The sequence below is a fragment of the Corvus hawaiiensis genome, chromosome 4, assembly GCF_020740725.1.
Source record: "Corvus hawaiiensis isolate bCorHaw1 chromosome 4, bCorHaw1.pri.cur, whole genome shotgun sequence".
In the NCBI taxonomy this organism is placed as follows: domain Eukaryota; kingdom Metazoa; phylum Chordata; class Aves; order Passeriformes; family Corvidae; genus Corvus; species Corvus hawaiiensis.
The window spans coordinates 39,268,983-39,282,508 of NC_063216.1; the positions used below are offsets into that span (position 1 = coordinate 39,268,983).

General features: G+C 37.1%; 1 protein-coding gene across 4 annotated transcripts in view; it reads right to left on the reverse strand.

Annotated features, from left to right (window-relative positions):
• Positions 1-13,526, reverse strand: part of METTL25 (methyltransferase like 25) — a 53,268-nt gene that overhangs the window by 14,140 nt on the left and 25,602 nt on the right. For 2 of the 4 annotated variants that reach the window (XM_048300234.1, XM_048300237.1), the window contains exons 6-10: positions 10,786-10,880; positions 8,288-8,317; positions 7,184-7,257; positions 4,978-5,071; positions 3,452-3,553 (exon numbers count right to left, since the gene is read on the reverse strand). In XM_048300234.1, coding sequence (XP_048156191.1) covers positions 3,452-3,553; positions 4,978-5,071; positions 7,184-7,257; positions 8,288-8,317; positions 10,786-10,880 — 395 coding nt within the window. The remainder of the gene's footprint in view (positions 1-3,451; positions 3,554-4,977; positions 5,072-7,183; positions 7,258-8,287; positions 8,318-10,785; positions 10,881-13,526) is intronic. The other 2 variants (XM_048300235.1, XM_048300236.1) reach the window with 2 other exon arrangements.

The window sequence follows — 13,526 nt, forward strand, 5'->3', positions numbered from 1 at the left end:
ATGAGGACTTTTGCTGTTTGTAGCACTTATTGCCTTAAGCAGCAAGCAAAGGTGTTAATAAAGAGGCTTAATTTTAAATGCATTTTTAAAGCAGCTACAAACAGATGAAACATGTTCCGAGCTGAAGAGGAAGGAATTGCTCTCGCTGCTTGAAAGCAAAAAGGCTAACAAGTATCAGAAGGGCTAGCTACCCTAGGAGAGAGTACAGGATGAATGCTCCATTCTCCCAAAAGAGGGTCCCCCACTCAAGTTAGGCAAAATGATGAATAAAAGGGAAAAATCTTCTGATAGAAGGAATTTCTCCAAAAGCTATGTGACCCTTAATGCTCTATCTGTACAACACAGAGTCTATCAGGAATAAATACTGCTTTGGTATGTATCCAGACCAGTTACTGCAGCCCTGTGCAAGCAGAAAGGAGCAGCTGCACATTCACAAGCCCTGGTTCCTCATGGGGCCCTTCAGCCACACCAGTATCTGTTGGAGGGACAGCACAGCAGGGCATAAGCAACCCAGCAGGTTCCTGGAATGCACTGATGAGAACTTCCTTTCCATGAGATAGAGGAGCCAATGCTGGATTTTATTCTCACCACCAAGGAAGGCCTCATGGGGAATGCGAAGCCCACGGGCAGCCTGGGCTGCAGTGACCATTAAATGGTGGAATTCAAGGTCCTTGGGGCAGCAAGGAGAGCACACAGCAAGCTCATTACCCTGGACTTCAGGAGAGCAGACTCCTGGGATCAGTTTGACAGAGTACTATGGCATAAAGCCCTGGAGGGAAAAGGGGCCCATGCAGGCTGGTTAATACTCAAGGGTTACCTTCTCCAAGCTTAAAGAGGAAGTCAGGAAAAAATACCATGAGGTCGGCATGGATGAACAATGATCTCCTGGCCAAATTAAACAAGAAAAAGGAAGACTACCAAGAGTGAAAGCAAGGACAGGTACCCAGGGAGGAATACAGAGATATTGTCCAAGTATCCAGGGATCAGGTTAGGAAAGATAAAGCTCTGACAGAACTAAATTTGACTGACATCAAGAGCAACAAGAAAAGCTTCTGTAGGTACACTGGCTACATGTGTGCCCTCTCCAGAACAGATGACTGCTTACACAGCTTACAGAGAATGTTGAGATACTCAACAACTTCTTTGATTGAATCTTTACCAGAAAGTGTTTCAGCCCCATCACCTGAGCTGCAGAAGACAAAGGCAGGGACTGATTAAATGAAGAACTGCTCACTGTACAAGAAGATCAGGCTCAAAAACATCTTAGGAGCTTGAAGACACACAAGTCCATAGGACCTGATGAGATGTGTCTGTAGGTCCTGAGGGAACTGGCAGATGAAGCTGCTAAGCCACAATCCAGTATATTTGAGAAGTCATGTCAGCCTAGTGAAGTTCCCACGGAAAAAGGGGAACATAACCCATAATTCACTTTCAAAAAGGGAAAAAGTGAAAGACTGGGGATCTACAGGTCAGTCAGTCTCACTTTGATGCCTGACAAGATCATGGATCAGGTCCTCCTGGAAACTGTGCTAAGGCACATAGAAAATAAAGAGGTAATTGGTGAGAGCCAACATGGCTTCATTAATGGCAAACTGTGCCTTCAAATCCGGTGGCCTTCTATGAGGGAGTTACAATATTGGTAGATAAGGAAAGAGCAACTGACATCATTACCTGGACTTGTGCAGAACATTTCACATTATCCCACCTGACATCCTCCTCTCTAAACTGGAGACCACTCAGTGGATAAGGAATTGGCAGAATGGCTGCACTCAAAGAGTTTTGGCCAACAGGCTAAGAGCATTGGGGCTGCACAGCCTGGAGAAGTGAAGGCTCTGAGGAGGCCTTAAAGCACCTTCCATTAGCTAAAGGGGACCTATAAGAGAGCTGGAGAGGGACTTTTTACAAGGGCATGTAGTGATAGGACAAGGGGGAATGCCTTTAAAATGAATGAAGATAGGTTTAGATTACATAAGGAAGAAAGTCTTCACTATAGGGGTGGTGAGACACTGGAACAAGTTGCCCAGAGAAGCTGTGGAAGCCCCATACCTGGCAGCGTTCAAAGCCAGGCTGGATGGGGCTTTCAGCAACCTGGTCTAGGGAAAGGTGTCCCTGCCCCCCAGCAGGGGGGTTGGAACTAGACAATCATTAAAGTCCATGGCCCACAAAGAAATTCCATTAACTCTGAAGCTATAAGCAATATAGCCATACCTGTGAAGCAACATGCTCACACTAAAAGACTTCTCTCTGCCCTCACAAAATGAGGATGTTTTGTCAGAAATTCAGTAGTTATGGCTTATATCTCATTTTTACTACTGAGGTAAAGAGATGTGTGAAGGGAATGGTCCTGTACCAAAAGGCAGAAAAAAATATTTCATTTGCATCTGTTTAATGATGTTTAATTGACAGGCTCTTCAACACTGAAAAGAAACACCATGAATACAGGAAATTATTTTGGCTCACTTCATTGGAAACTTTAGTCCTTGAACAGTAACCATTAACAAGGAATGGTTATTGATAAATGTGCTTTTCTTTTCTTTTTTTTTTTTTTTTGGTAGAAAAACTATTTTACTATGTTGTCTCACTCTAACTCATTTCTGATTAAGACTCTTTATAAAGAGTCTGGTTCTTGCTTCACATAAGCAAAGGACTTCACATCTATTCCACAAAGGAAAGAAGCAGAGGGGTTTCTTCACATGAACTATTAGCAGGATTCAGGAAATAATCTTTACTTAAAACCCATACCCAAAATTCCTTAGTATTTGGATAATTATACCTGATGAGTCTTCATCAGTGTAGTATTTAGCAAAAGGCACACACTTACAAAAATGAGTATCAGGGCAGGTTAGGTGTTTTATATACTTGCACTCTTTATTCTGCCTCCACAATTGTCCAGACTGGAAAATGACTGGATTGCACCAGGGGCTACCTTTTGATCAGAAACAGAGGTAATGGTGTGTATAAAGGAAGCAGCTGTGATCCTTATCATGAACCATTAAGTTTGGAAGAATGTTTACATCCCACAGTACAGATTCAGCTACAGTGATCAAAACCATCCAAGATTTTACCTTACATGACAAACTACCAAACCCTGGCAGGGAAACAGTGCCTTTACCCCTCTATTTTCCCTTCCAGTACTTTTACTATCATACAGAGATGAAATTATTTTTAATATTCTGATAAGCCTAGTAAAAGACTGGAGACTTGCAGTTTCTTGACTTCTGTTTTTTAGAAAATATCTTTGCATGTGTAAAACAGAGACCCATATGGAAACGATTTTTTCTCATAGTTCTCTGGTTGCATTACACAGTACCACTAAGCTTTAGCTGCTTTTTTAATATAACCTAAATAGATTTATGTATTAAGACAATGATTGCCTCCCTTTTTTTTTTTGTGAATGACAAGGACATTTTGGATTATTCTGGAAGTATGCTTCATATATGCTTACTCCCACCTTATATTCTTCCCAAGGCATCAGTTTTTGTCCACTGCCAGAGACAAAGTAGACTTTTGGTCTATGCAGTACAGCTGCTCTTTTGTTCATTTCTAAATAAAGCTGAAAAACAAACCCAGCATGAATTTCTCTTTGATTTTTGTTGTCTTTCAGAGCAAATGTTTAGGTTGCATCACAGTTCTAGCTATGTAAGTATTTTTTTTTTTCTGAAGAGAGGAATTTAACACATTCTCCAATATTGTGTAGATGTAGTGCTGACTCCACCATGAAAACTGCAGGGTCAGAACTGCTGTTTAGGGAGCAGTAACAACTTTCCTCCCAGTAGTATCAAAATAGAACTGGTTTTGTGCTGCTGCAGATTTCAATATAGCTGGGAAATAAAAAAATAATATTGTTTACTTCAGCATAAAATCCAGTCTTCAGTATGCAGCCAGCTGCACATAAAATGAGGAGGAACATGAGCAATAGTGAGCATTTACTTGATTCAGGTCTTTAGCAACCACATAAACATGCAGCTTGAAGCAGTGTTGACAGACATCTTTGTCTCAGGGCAACTTGCATTTGTCCAGACCCTTTTTAGCAAAAGGCAACACACCTAAAATCAGACCTCTTGACACAAACTTTCTATGCTCACTGATTTTAAAGAAAACAGTGACAAATCTGCACCAGCAGATTTAACCAATGATCTTGTGAACTAATTATTGCACAAACAATGCACTATTGCTTTTAGGTGACTGTACACACACAAAGAAAGACATAATTTTACTTCTAGCTGAAGTGAATGCATGAATAATGCCTATTCATACAGAAAAGCAAACGGGTAACTACATTTGTTAGATGTGATTTGCTAACTACAGAATTAAATATAATCCTTTTAATATACAGCAAACTTCAGGCATAAGTCCTTTTCTTAATGCTGTCAGGATGATTCCAATTTCATTTGAATTTACTTGCTTATTTGGTTTTCCCTGTTTCTCCTAGTTCATGCTTTGACGTGCCTGGCAAATCTTAAGTGATTTGACATTTTGACTACAGGTTTTAAACATTACTTTACCAGAGACTACAACAACATTTACCTTAAATATTTTACATGCTTGCCACTCCCGCTTTTCCTTTGATTGTACTTAATTTGTTAGCAATCTGTCTAGTACTCCCTAGTGTCGCTTTTGCACAACTTGTTCTCACAACATGGTTGTGATCTTCACACAGTCATGCCTAATGCTATGTTGCCATCTGTTGACCAATTGAGCAGTTGTAGGACTAAGACAAGATACTCAAGAACATAAATAAAATCTCAAAAATATTTTAAATCTCTATATTTACTTTATTTTTCTCCGAGTTATTTAAAATCTTAATATATTTCCTTAACATTTACTAATTTAAAGGCATTAGGTCTTCAAATATATTATTCATACAGCAATATACAACATAAATCAACTCAATGGCTTAAACATTGCATTGTGGTGCTGACTTTAAGAACTAATATGGATATAACAATTTCATATAGTCTCTAATTAGTGACTCACCTTTGAATCATCCAGTTCCAGCTTTTTCAGAGACCTTCTGACATAATCTATGAAGGAGGATGATTTGGAGAAGGTTTTTCCAACATGTCGATCACTGCAAATACAGTACCGAGGTGTAGGCTTTTATACATCCAACAACAGAAATTCAGATATTTTGAAGAGGAGAAATAAATCAGTTGGATGGCTACTACTGCCAAGTTAGTAATAACAACTTCCCTTTTTCCCCCTTCCACTTAAAACAATCTAGCTAATACTTGCTAGACACAGCAACTGTATTATGGTAATAACAAGGTTATTATTTTACCTAAAAATTTGAGATATAGCTGAAGGTTCTTTTTAATTTCTTCACTACTTTTATTTCCCTATATGAATGACAAAATTCTTATTCCCATTGACAGAGACTTCCTTCTATACTTCTATAATACTTCCATAATCTACTATAATGCGGCTGTAATTTATTTAACACAAACACTGGACTAAGCAAATGCCACTTTTGCTTGCTACCTTGTGTTCTTATCCTTGCAACTTTTATTTCACTAAACGATGCCATAATTCTGTCTGTTCACAACTCAACAGCTTGCATTTCAAGCCAGCCAAAAATGTGGGTTGTTTCAAAAAATACGTTAAAATAGTGCACAAAAACTTAAATAAACATATAGGAAGAATGAATCCTAGAAGACCACTCGTATTTGTTCTCTTCTCTGTGTTTAAAATATCTTGGAGAAACAACACACAAAGATTTTTTTAGTCTGAATTCACTTTCTTAACTGAGTCTAATGTTATTCCTCTTCCAGATGTGCAGTGTAGGAGTTAAATTTTCAGGTACAGAATTTTCAGCTACTGAATTACTTAACAAGAAATACACGTTCCACCCACCCTCTCAGTAAAAATCTGGACAGAAGTTATCTTAGTTTAAAACTTCTCCCCCTCTTTATTCTTAGTAAAAACCTATCTCCTTACCTAAAATCTAGAACTAACATCTGAGGTCAACAGAAAGATTTCACTCAAGTGGCAATTCTAATTCTGCTTAGCTGTCAAGGTCCCTCACTCACTGAAAATAATTTCTGTTGTCATACTTAATATTAAGATGCACCTAAACATTTAGGCTGATGCAGTCTGAAAATCAGTTAATGATTATGCTGTTACATCATTTCTAGGAAGATGGGCATTTAACACCACGCTCAGAAAAAAAAACCAATGGGTGTGAGAGAGGTCTTCCCAAGGCAGCCATTGAATTAATTTCAAAAGTATCATCTTAATTACTTCCTCCAAATTATACTTCCTTCAAAAAATGAAAAGTCTACCTCAGACTTTTTCTTCTCTTTACAATTTAGCAGCCATGACTTTTTGTGTGATATTTTATGCAATTTTAAAATAAAGAAGCCTTTCTTCTTTCAGGAATTTGACCTTCTGATGGGTAAGCTGACACTACATCTAGCAAAAGTTTTGAGGGTATCTGCATTAACACTTATTTTAGATCAGGAGTATACTTCTGAAGTGAATTTTCTGGTTTTCCCCACCTCTCATGCCTTGGTTCACACTGTGGAATATTATCAGACCTCAAAAAAATGGGTAATTTTCAAACTAAATTAAACTGGAAGGTGTGCTTCTGGATGTGCTCCAAGTGCTAACAGGCATACATCCCACAGAACAAGATATAATCTTATCATAAAATCTGCAACCACAAAGGAGTATAATGCAGATGTCAGGTCCTCAGCAGCAGCTCTCCAAATCCCATTCCTACAAGAAAGCAGCACTTGCCAGTGTAGGCACAGGCAGTGAGTAGCTCTTTACAGCCATGGTGGCCATTGAGCTGTCAGCAGTTTTTCTCAGGACAAATGAAAATGTATTTTTCCTTCTGCAGTATCAAAGCTCAAAGGACCTCTGCATGACAGGGCAGCCCAAGACTGCGTTAATGTTTTAGTGCATTTGCTGAGTATCCTCAGGTGAAGATGTGCTTTACCCATGTACCCAGTACCAAAGAGGGCCTATTTCAGCTACAGGTAAAGCAAGGGCAATACTTTTGTGATGTGGATTTAGGATGAGCAAATCTATCTTGCATTTTAATACTGATGTGTATATACAACCAGATGAGACTGATTCCTACATCCTTCTGCCTTCCAAAACCTACTTTCTCTACAACACAGAAGTGGAAGAGAATCAGATCAATCTTTGGTTGGTATTCTGTGAATTCAGAGCTTCCTACCTTTTGGTGACACCATAAATTTCTTCTATAATAACCTGAAGAACAGCTCGATAAAACAATGATTCCGTAGGCAGCTGCAAAAAATTTTAGAACAGCAAGGATTTAAAATTGGCACTGAAATTAAGATCAGAGTAACAAAACCAGTATTGGCTTCCTTCACTATTTATTGAGTTGTATACTTTATGATCAGTCATACCAGATTTAAGAGGACAATTTATTAATGTTCCTGCATCCAGTTAAAATTCTGGTTTTGAGTTAGATTCTAACATAACCATAAAACACACTGTTCACGATCCGAATGCTAATATGCAAAATAAATAACAATTATCTAAGTTGTTTAAAAGACAAAAGGAGCAATTCCCTAGCTGAATCATCTGTGCTTAGACTGTAGTATGAACCATGCAGAAAGTACTAATGTAAAAAAAAAATACTGAAAATTTCACATATTTGTCTATGGAAAATCTGTTTGCATAAAAATAGTTCATGATTGACAATTAAAAATTCAGAGAAAAAGACTACTGGGGTCAGTGGGCTTACTGAATATGGAAAGAAGTCTCTCAGCTTTCCCTTTTTAAATACCTGCACAGTTGGTGCCCACCATGCCTTAAGGATAACTTGCACAACAATAATTCAAAATATTCACAGGGAAAAAATATACAGGGATTAAAAATGAGAATGATAATGTTTCTAACAGGTTCAAGCTTTTGTCATAACAATGCCTATTTTTACATTAGTTGATAAAACATTGGGATAGAGTGATCCAAACCAGGGATATCAGAAAGACATCTGCACTGAATTTATGTATTAGCTGAAAGATAGCAAAGGATGTTAGGAAGGGTAGTTTAATGCCTTAAATTTTAAGCTGTGCTTTTTTTTTCTCAGACTCTTAATTGTCAAAAGAAAACAGATTCACTAAGTACAACCACAGCAATAAAAATGCAATTTCATGATGACACATGGTATCTATCAGGATTTGACACAGTGTAGGCCAGTATTTCAGATTCCAGATATGCAGAAGTTCAATAAAAGGCCACGGATTATGAACATTCAAGGGGGGAAAACACATTTTATCTTAGAATGGCTAAAATAAACAATATTACTTACCATTTGGCCAACTGCAACTCGCTCCAAAGCCTTTAAGAGTCAAGGAATTAAATTGCTGATATGTTTATTCTTTATCATAACATTTTATAAACACATTGTATAAAAGCCAGAGGAGACGACATTTTAAAAGATTAGTGGTGTGACATAACATGAGCTTGCACACTTTAAAGTGTTAATACCTTTAGACACTCATAAGCAGCTACTCCTGTTATTTTGGTTTATTTATAGGAGAAGCAATGACATCCAACTGTGTGGAAACAGATACATGGAAAATTTGCTTGTTTTTCTTTGTATTGTATAGGAATTTCAAAGGATTACTTTCTGTGAATGTGCTAAAAACAAATGCATTTTTCTTGAATCTAGTCCTACTGAAATACAAATAATTCATTTTTCATATTTAATTATTTTAAAGTAAATACTAGCTCTATGGACAATACTAGTTTCAATCACTAGTACTCAGAAAAATTGAACTGCTGATATAGAGTCAAGTAAAGTAACTTCAGAGAGACTGCAGTTTAAAATACTGTTGCATTTTTTTCACTAGATTCTTTGCATTATAAATGCTGATGTAGGTGTGAGACTACTTGATTTTTATGATTCATAGTGACAAAGAATGACAAATAACCAGAAGCGTGGAATATTCTTTCACAGTTGAAAAGATAGCGTGCCTACAAAAATTTCAATAGAGCATTAAAGATCACAGTAGAAATGAAGACAAAACCTCAGTATCTGATTATCTGATATGATATCAAATTAGGTAGCAAACCAAAAATGCCTCGCCACTTACAGATCGTCGTCACCTTTAGTCCCCAAACTTCACTACAGTAAATAAGACTGCTTGTTACACAATCACCCAGTCTTCCTTCTCCTTGTTGTAGAACTAATCTTGTATTTCTGACTGCTCTTCAAACGCAGTCAGTGTAGTTGCCACTCCTCCATTCATGGCTCTGGCCAGCTATCAGGTTTGCCCTTTGCTGTGTAAGCTCTCATAGCAGCATCTACCTGCTGCTGCCGAGGAGATGGATACGGGTTCCAACGCGTATTGTAAGGGTCTGAAACTGGAACTCTTGCCCAATACCTCTGGCACTTGGCACTTCAACCAGTTTGAATTCTGAGTATCATTGCTCAGCAGACTTTCTGCTAACCAGCCATTAGCCCTAGAAATGTGGGTGCTTAGTGGCTCTGTGCTGGCTCCCTTGTACCTCCTACACGGCAAGGAAAATGCCAGTCACGAAAAATGCATATAGAGAATTACAGACATAACAGTAGAAGTATCTAATTACACAGGAGAACTCTGCCTTTTGTGAATATTCAAACAACAGGTTTTTAATTGCCAAATTTCTGTGATTTCTGAGACATCTAAAATAGATATATATAGCACGATCAGTACTCTCTTGGGGGTCATTTGCTTATAAAATTTATCTTCCTACTATTGTTGAAAAACAGCCCAACCTTTTTCTTTCCAAAAGAAATGGAAGAGGAGAGGAAACAGCTAATGTGTCAGCTGAGGAAGGACTGGTATTGTATGACACTGACAAGAAAAAGAGAAAAGGCAAATCCCTTTAGAAAGCACTTTTCTTGTGCTAAGTTTTACAGCTACATCTCTAAAATGAACAATTCTTTTCTTTTACTTTGCCAAGGGTAACACATTTAAGCCTTATGGATACTAAACAACTGTCCTCCTATATTTTCTCCTGATAGCATTTAATTATCGTGGTAGTTTAAGTTTACATAACCTCAATACATTAGTCTACACTGAGTCTTTAGTCTATGCTCTTCTCTGTAACAGAGGTACAAAGCTAGCAGCAGAGCCTAGACAGAACCTGATGTGATTTATCTGGATACCAAAAATTAAAAATTAATAGAGGGAAGGAATAGTGGTCTTCTAACTGAAAGAGTGGTCAAAATTTTCAGTACCTACCTGTTTTTTCAAATTAGACAACAGCCCATCATCCTATGTTGATGAGGCTAAGTCCCTAAAAGTACTTCAGCTCTTGGTGCAATGTTAAAAAAACATTTCCAGACTCTTAAGGCACATGGATTTTAGAGCTCCTCTAGTTTTTGGAATAGGCAAGGTTGTTCAGGTTTTAAACAGCCAGAACATTCAATATTATGAATCATGAAGGCATTGGGGGAGTTACTGATTGCAATCCTTCTACAATTACCTTGTTTCCCCCTCAGTCCTTGGCCAAGAACTATTATCTTGAGGGGTTACCTTTTTTAGGTTTCAGCAAAGTTTTGGCCTTTCTGTCCACTCTTAAAATACATTTCTATCAATACTCATTTTTTCATGCCTTCAGCAAGTATAAAATATATAAAGCTGGAAGGTCAATACTATTTTTTTTAGATATAATTCATCATGCTCACAACATTAATGATGTTATTCTGTAGATTCTTGGATTAAAGTCATGGCTTTAGGATTGGAAGCCAAGAACAATGAATTCTGAAACATCTGGACAAAGCTCTCAGCAGGAAAAAGAAAGGAAGGGGAATCATACCAAGCATGCTGACATCCTGGCATTGCGACCACAGCACCAGCCTTTGTCCTTCAAGTACTGACACATGGGAAATCCCCACACTTGGTCGTGGCATTCTGCAATATGGAGGGGAAAAAAAAAGACACAGCTTTTCCTCTTATTTACAGAATACACAAAGGATTGAGCAAGATGAACAGTAGGTAATGTAGCAGAAACACTTAACTGTTCTCATCCAGTACCAAAACTTGCGGTGGTGCTACAAAAAAAGTGTTTTCCCTGTAACAGATGTTTTTGGTTTATGCTGAATTTCTGGTAATTTCACACTTTCCAAAACAATTTTAAGTGAGTGTCCTTTACATAAATACACTGAAAAAGCAGTCAAAGGGACAAGAGAAAAGTTTGCAAATACTCATGACAATCTATGCCTATGCCATGAATCACAAGATGTAGGCCAGGCAGTCGTTCCATGCAGCAGGACTTCAGTACCACTTCTCATTGTCTTCTTATTCTATCAAAACCATCTTTTAAACATCACACAGAACAATGTGTATTTGTTTATTCCAGTTCTGAAAGACCATTCTGCTGTGAGGCAGAATGTTTGTTTTCCAGAAAAGAGCAGCTGCAAAGGCTCTTGCTGTTTCTTCAAAATACCAAGAAGCATTTGCATCACAATCTGTGCTCAGTTTCAGTATCATTTATATTTTGAATAACAACACAATTCTCCATGTTTAACACAAATGCAAATGTGGGAAAACTGAAGCACAGAGATTACTTTATGGATGTTCTTAATATTCAGTTCTAAATGTACACAAACTCTAAATGTTTAGAGTTTTCATTAGCACATTTGTCAGCTGATCTTTTAAAATGGTGAATAAGAATTACTACTTTCTTAAAAAAAACCCCACAAATTGGCTGAGACTCTGGCTTTTTAGCACAGGAAGGTGACTGGGGCACATTTCAGAATACATCATGTAATGGGGTTAAAAAGGACAGCAGAAAATTTACCCACAGCCTGAGATAAATACATGTAAGTGAAGTTCATTCCATAAAAGTTAAGCAAAGAAAAAGAAAAAACTGTGAAGAACCCTCCTCCTACCCATGACAGCCTTTGGCTTTCTGGGACTAGTGCCCAGTCTCAGCTGATCATTAAAGAGTAACAGCAAGCAGGCACGAATCCTCTGCAGGCAACCTCACGCTCTGCTCTCCTTTTAGCCCTGAGGAATGCCAGAGGCTCTTAGGGGCTGAATACTGTTTTGGGGCCTGTGATTTAAGAACAGGATTTTAATTATGGATTATTAACAGAACGAGAAAGAAAATTCTTTAGCAATAAATATGAAATTTGACAAAACATTGCAATTGTTTGCAGCACTGGAAATGTACTAAGAATTTGTAAGTGCCTCATGACAAGCTCTAAAATATGAATTAACTTCAAGTCTAATTCTAGAATACATGGAACACATGGTTATTTCTACTGCAGAGATGGCAATAAAAACTTATTAAGTATATTTATTTTGCAAAGAAAACAATGACTAACATGGTTCCCTATTGTATGACTCTCACTAATATGTCTTTCTAATATATATGTTAAAATATTTAAAAAAAAAATTTGCAAACTGAGTTAGAAAGATGAAATCCTTGATGTCTTCAAGCAAATCCCTTCTAATTTATACCCTGTCCTCTAGGCAAACTAATCATTCATTCAAGTTAAAGTTACAATCCTGTCAGCTACAATCTCAGTGGCACTGTACTCATGCATAACTCTGAGGAAACTATGACACCTTTGAAGAAGATTATCAGGCAAAGCACCATCTTCATTTAAATTATTGAAACCATGAAGTAGGAGAAAAAGAGAGGGAAATGAATGTTTTAAATTAGAAAGAATTTTTTTGTGTATATCAAAAGTTGATCACACATCTACAATATTGCTGTAAGTACTATTTATTTTTCCACATCCAGTCTGCTCTCAAGCACACTTACAAAAATTTTAGGATGAATATATTGCTATTAAGTTCATGTATTTGTAAGCTACAATTTAAAAAACTAGAAATTCTTTTAATGCCTGCAACTATTTTCAGATATACTTACTATTATATAGCTCACTAAATACCTTACTGTGCTTTTATCTAACAACACAACAGGTGTTCTAAACTGTATAAATCTCAAAAAATATTCAAGAAACATTTTAAGTACAGGTATTCCATGGAACATTTCACAGTAAACAGCTGAAGTGTTCAACAGTGCCTGAAGCAATCACGTTATAATTCAGTATAGAGTAGCCAATCAGAATTCCTCCTATGAACAGTTAACAAAATGGGGAGTTTCAGGTAATCATTTGATGAGCTGAGCTGAAGCTATACTGGTGTTTAATATCAGAAGAGATTAGTTAAATAGCAAGGACTTTACCTCTAAGCTAACTTCTAAAAAAGACCAAATCACGCATTAAATAAAATGCTGCAAATATCGCAACAAAACATCAGCATTTTTAAAATTGATATGGTATTTATAGAAAAAATATAAGGCAGTACAAATAAGATAAAGGTAAAATCCTTTCCACAGCTGCTAATTTTGTATGTGCATAAATGATGACAAGGAAGTTCGAGAGAATGGGACAAGCTCCTCCGATACCTTTAATTCTAGGCCATCCATAGATTTTCATCCCTAAGAGTAATACTACAATTTTTAGTGTGCTAATATTCAAATTTTAAAGTAAAAAGCTTTAAGGTAAAATATGGTCTTTATAAAACAACAGGACCAATGGGCTT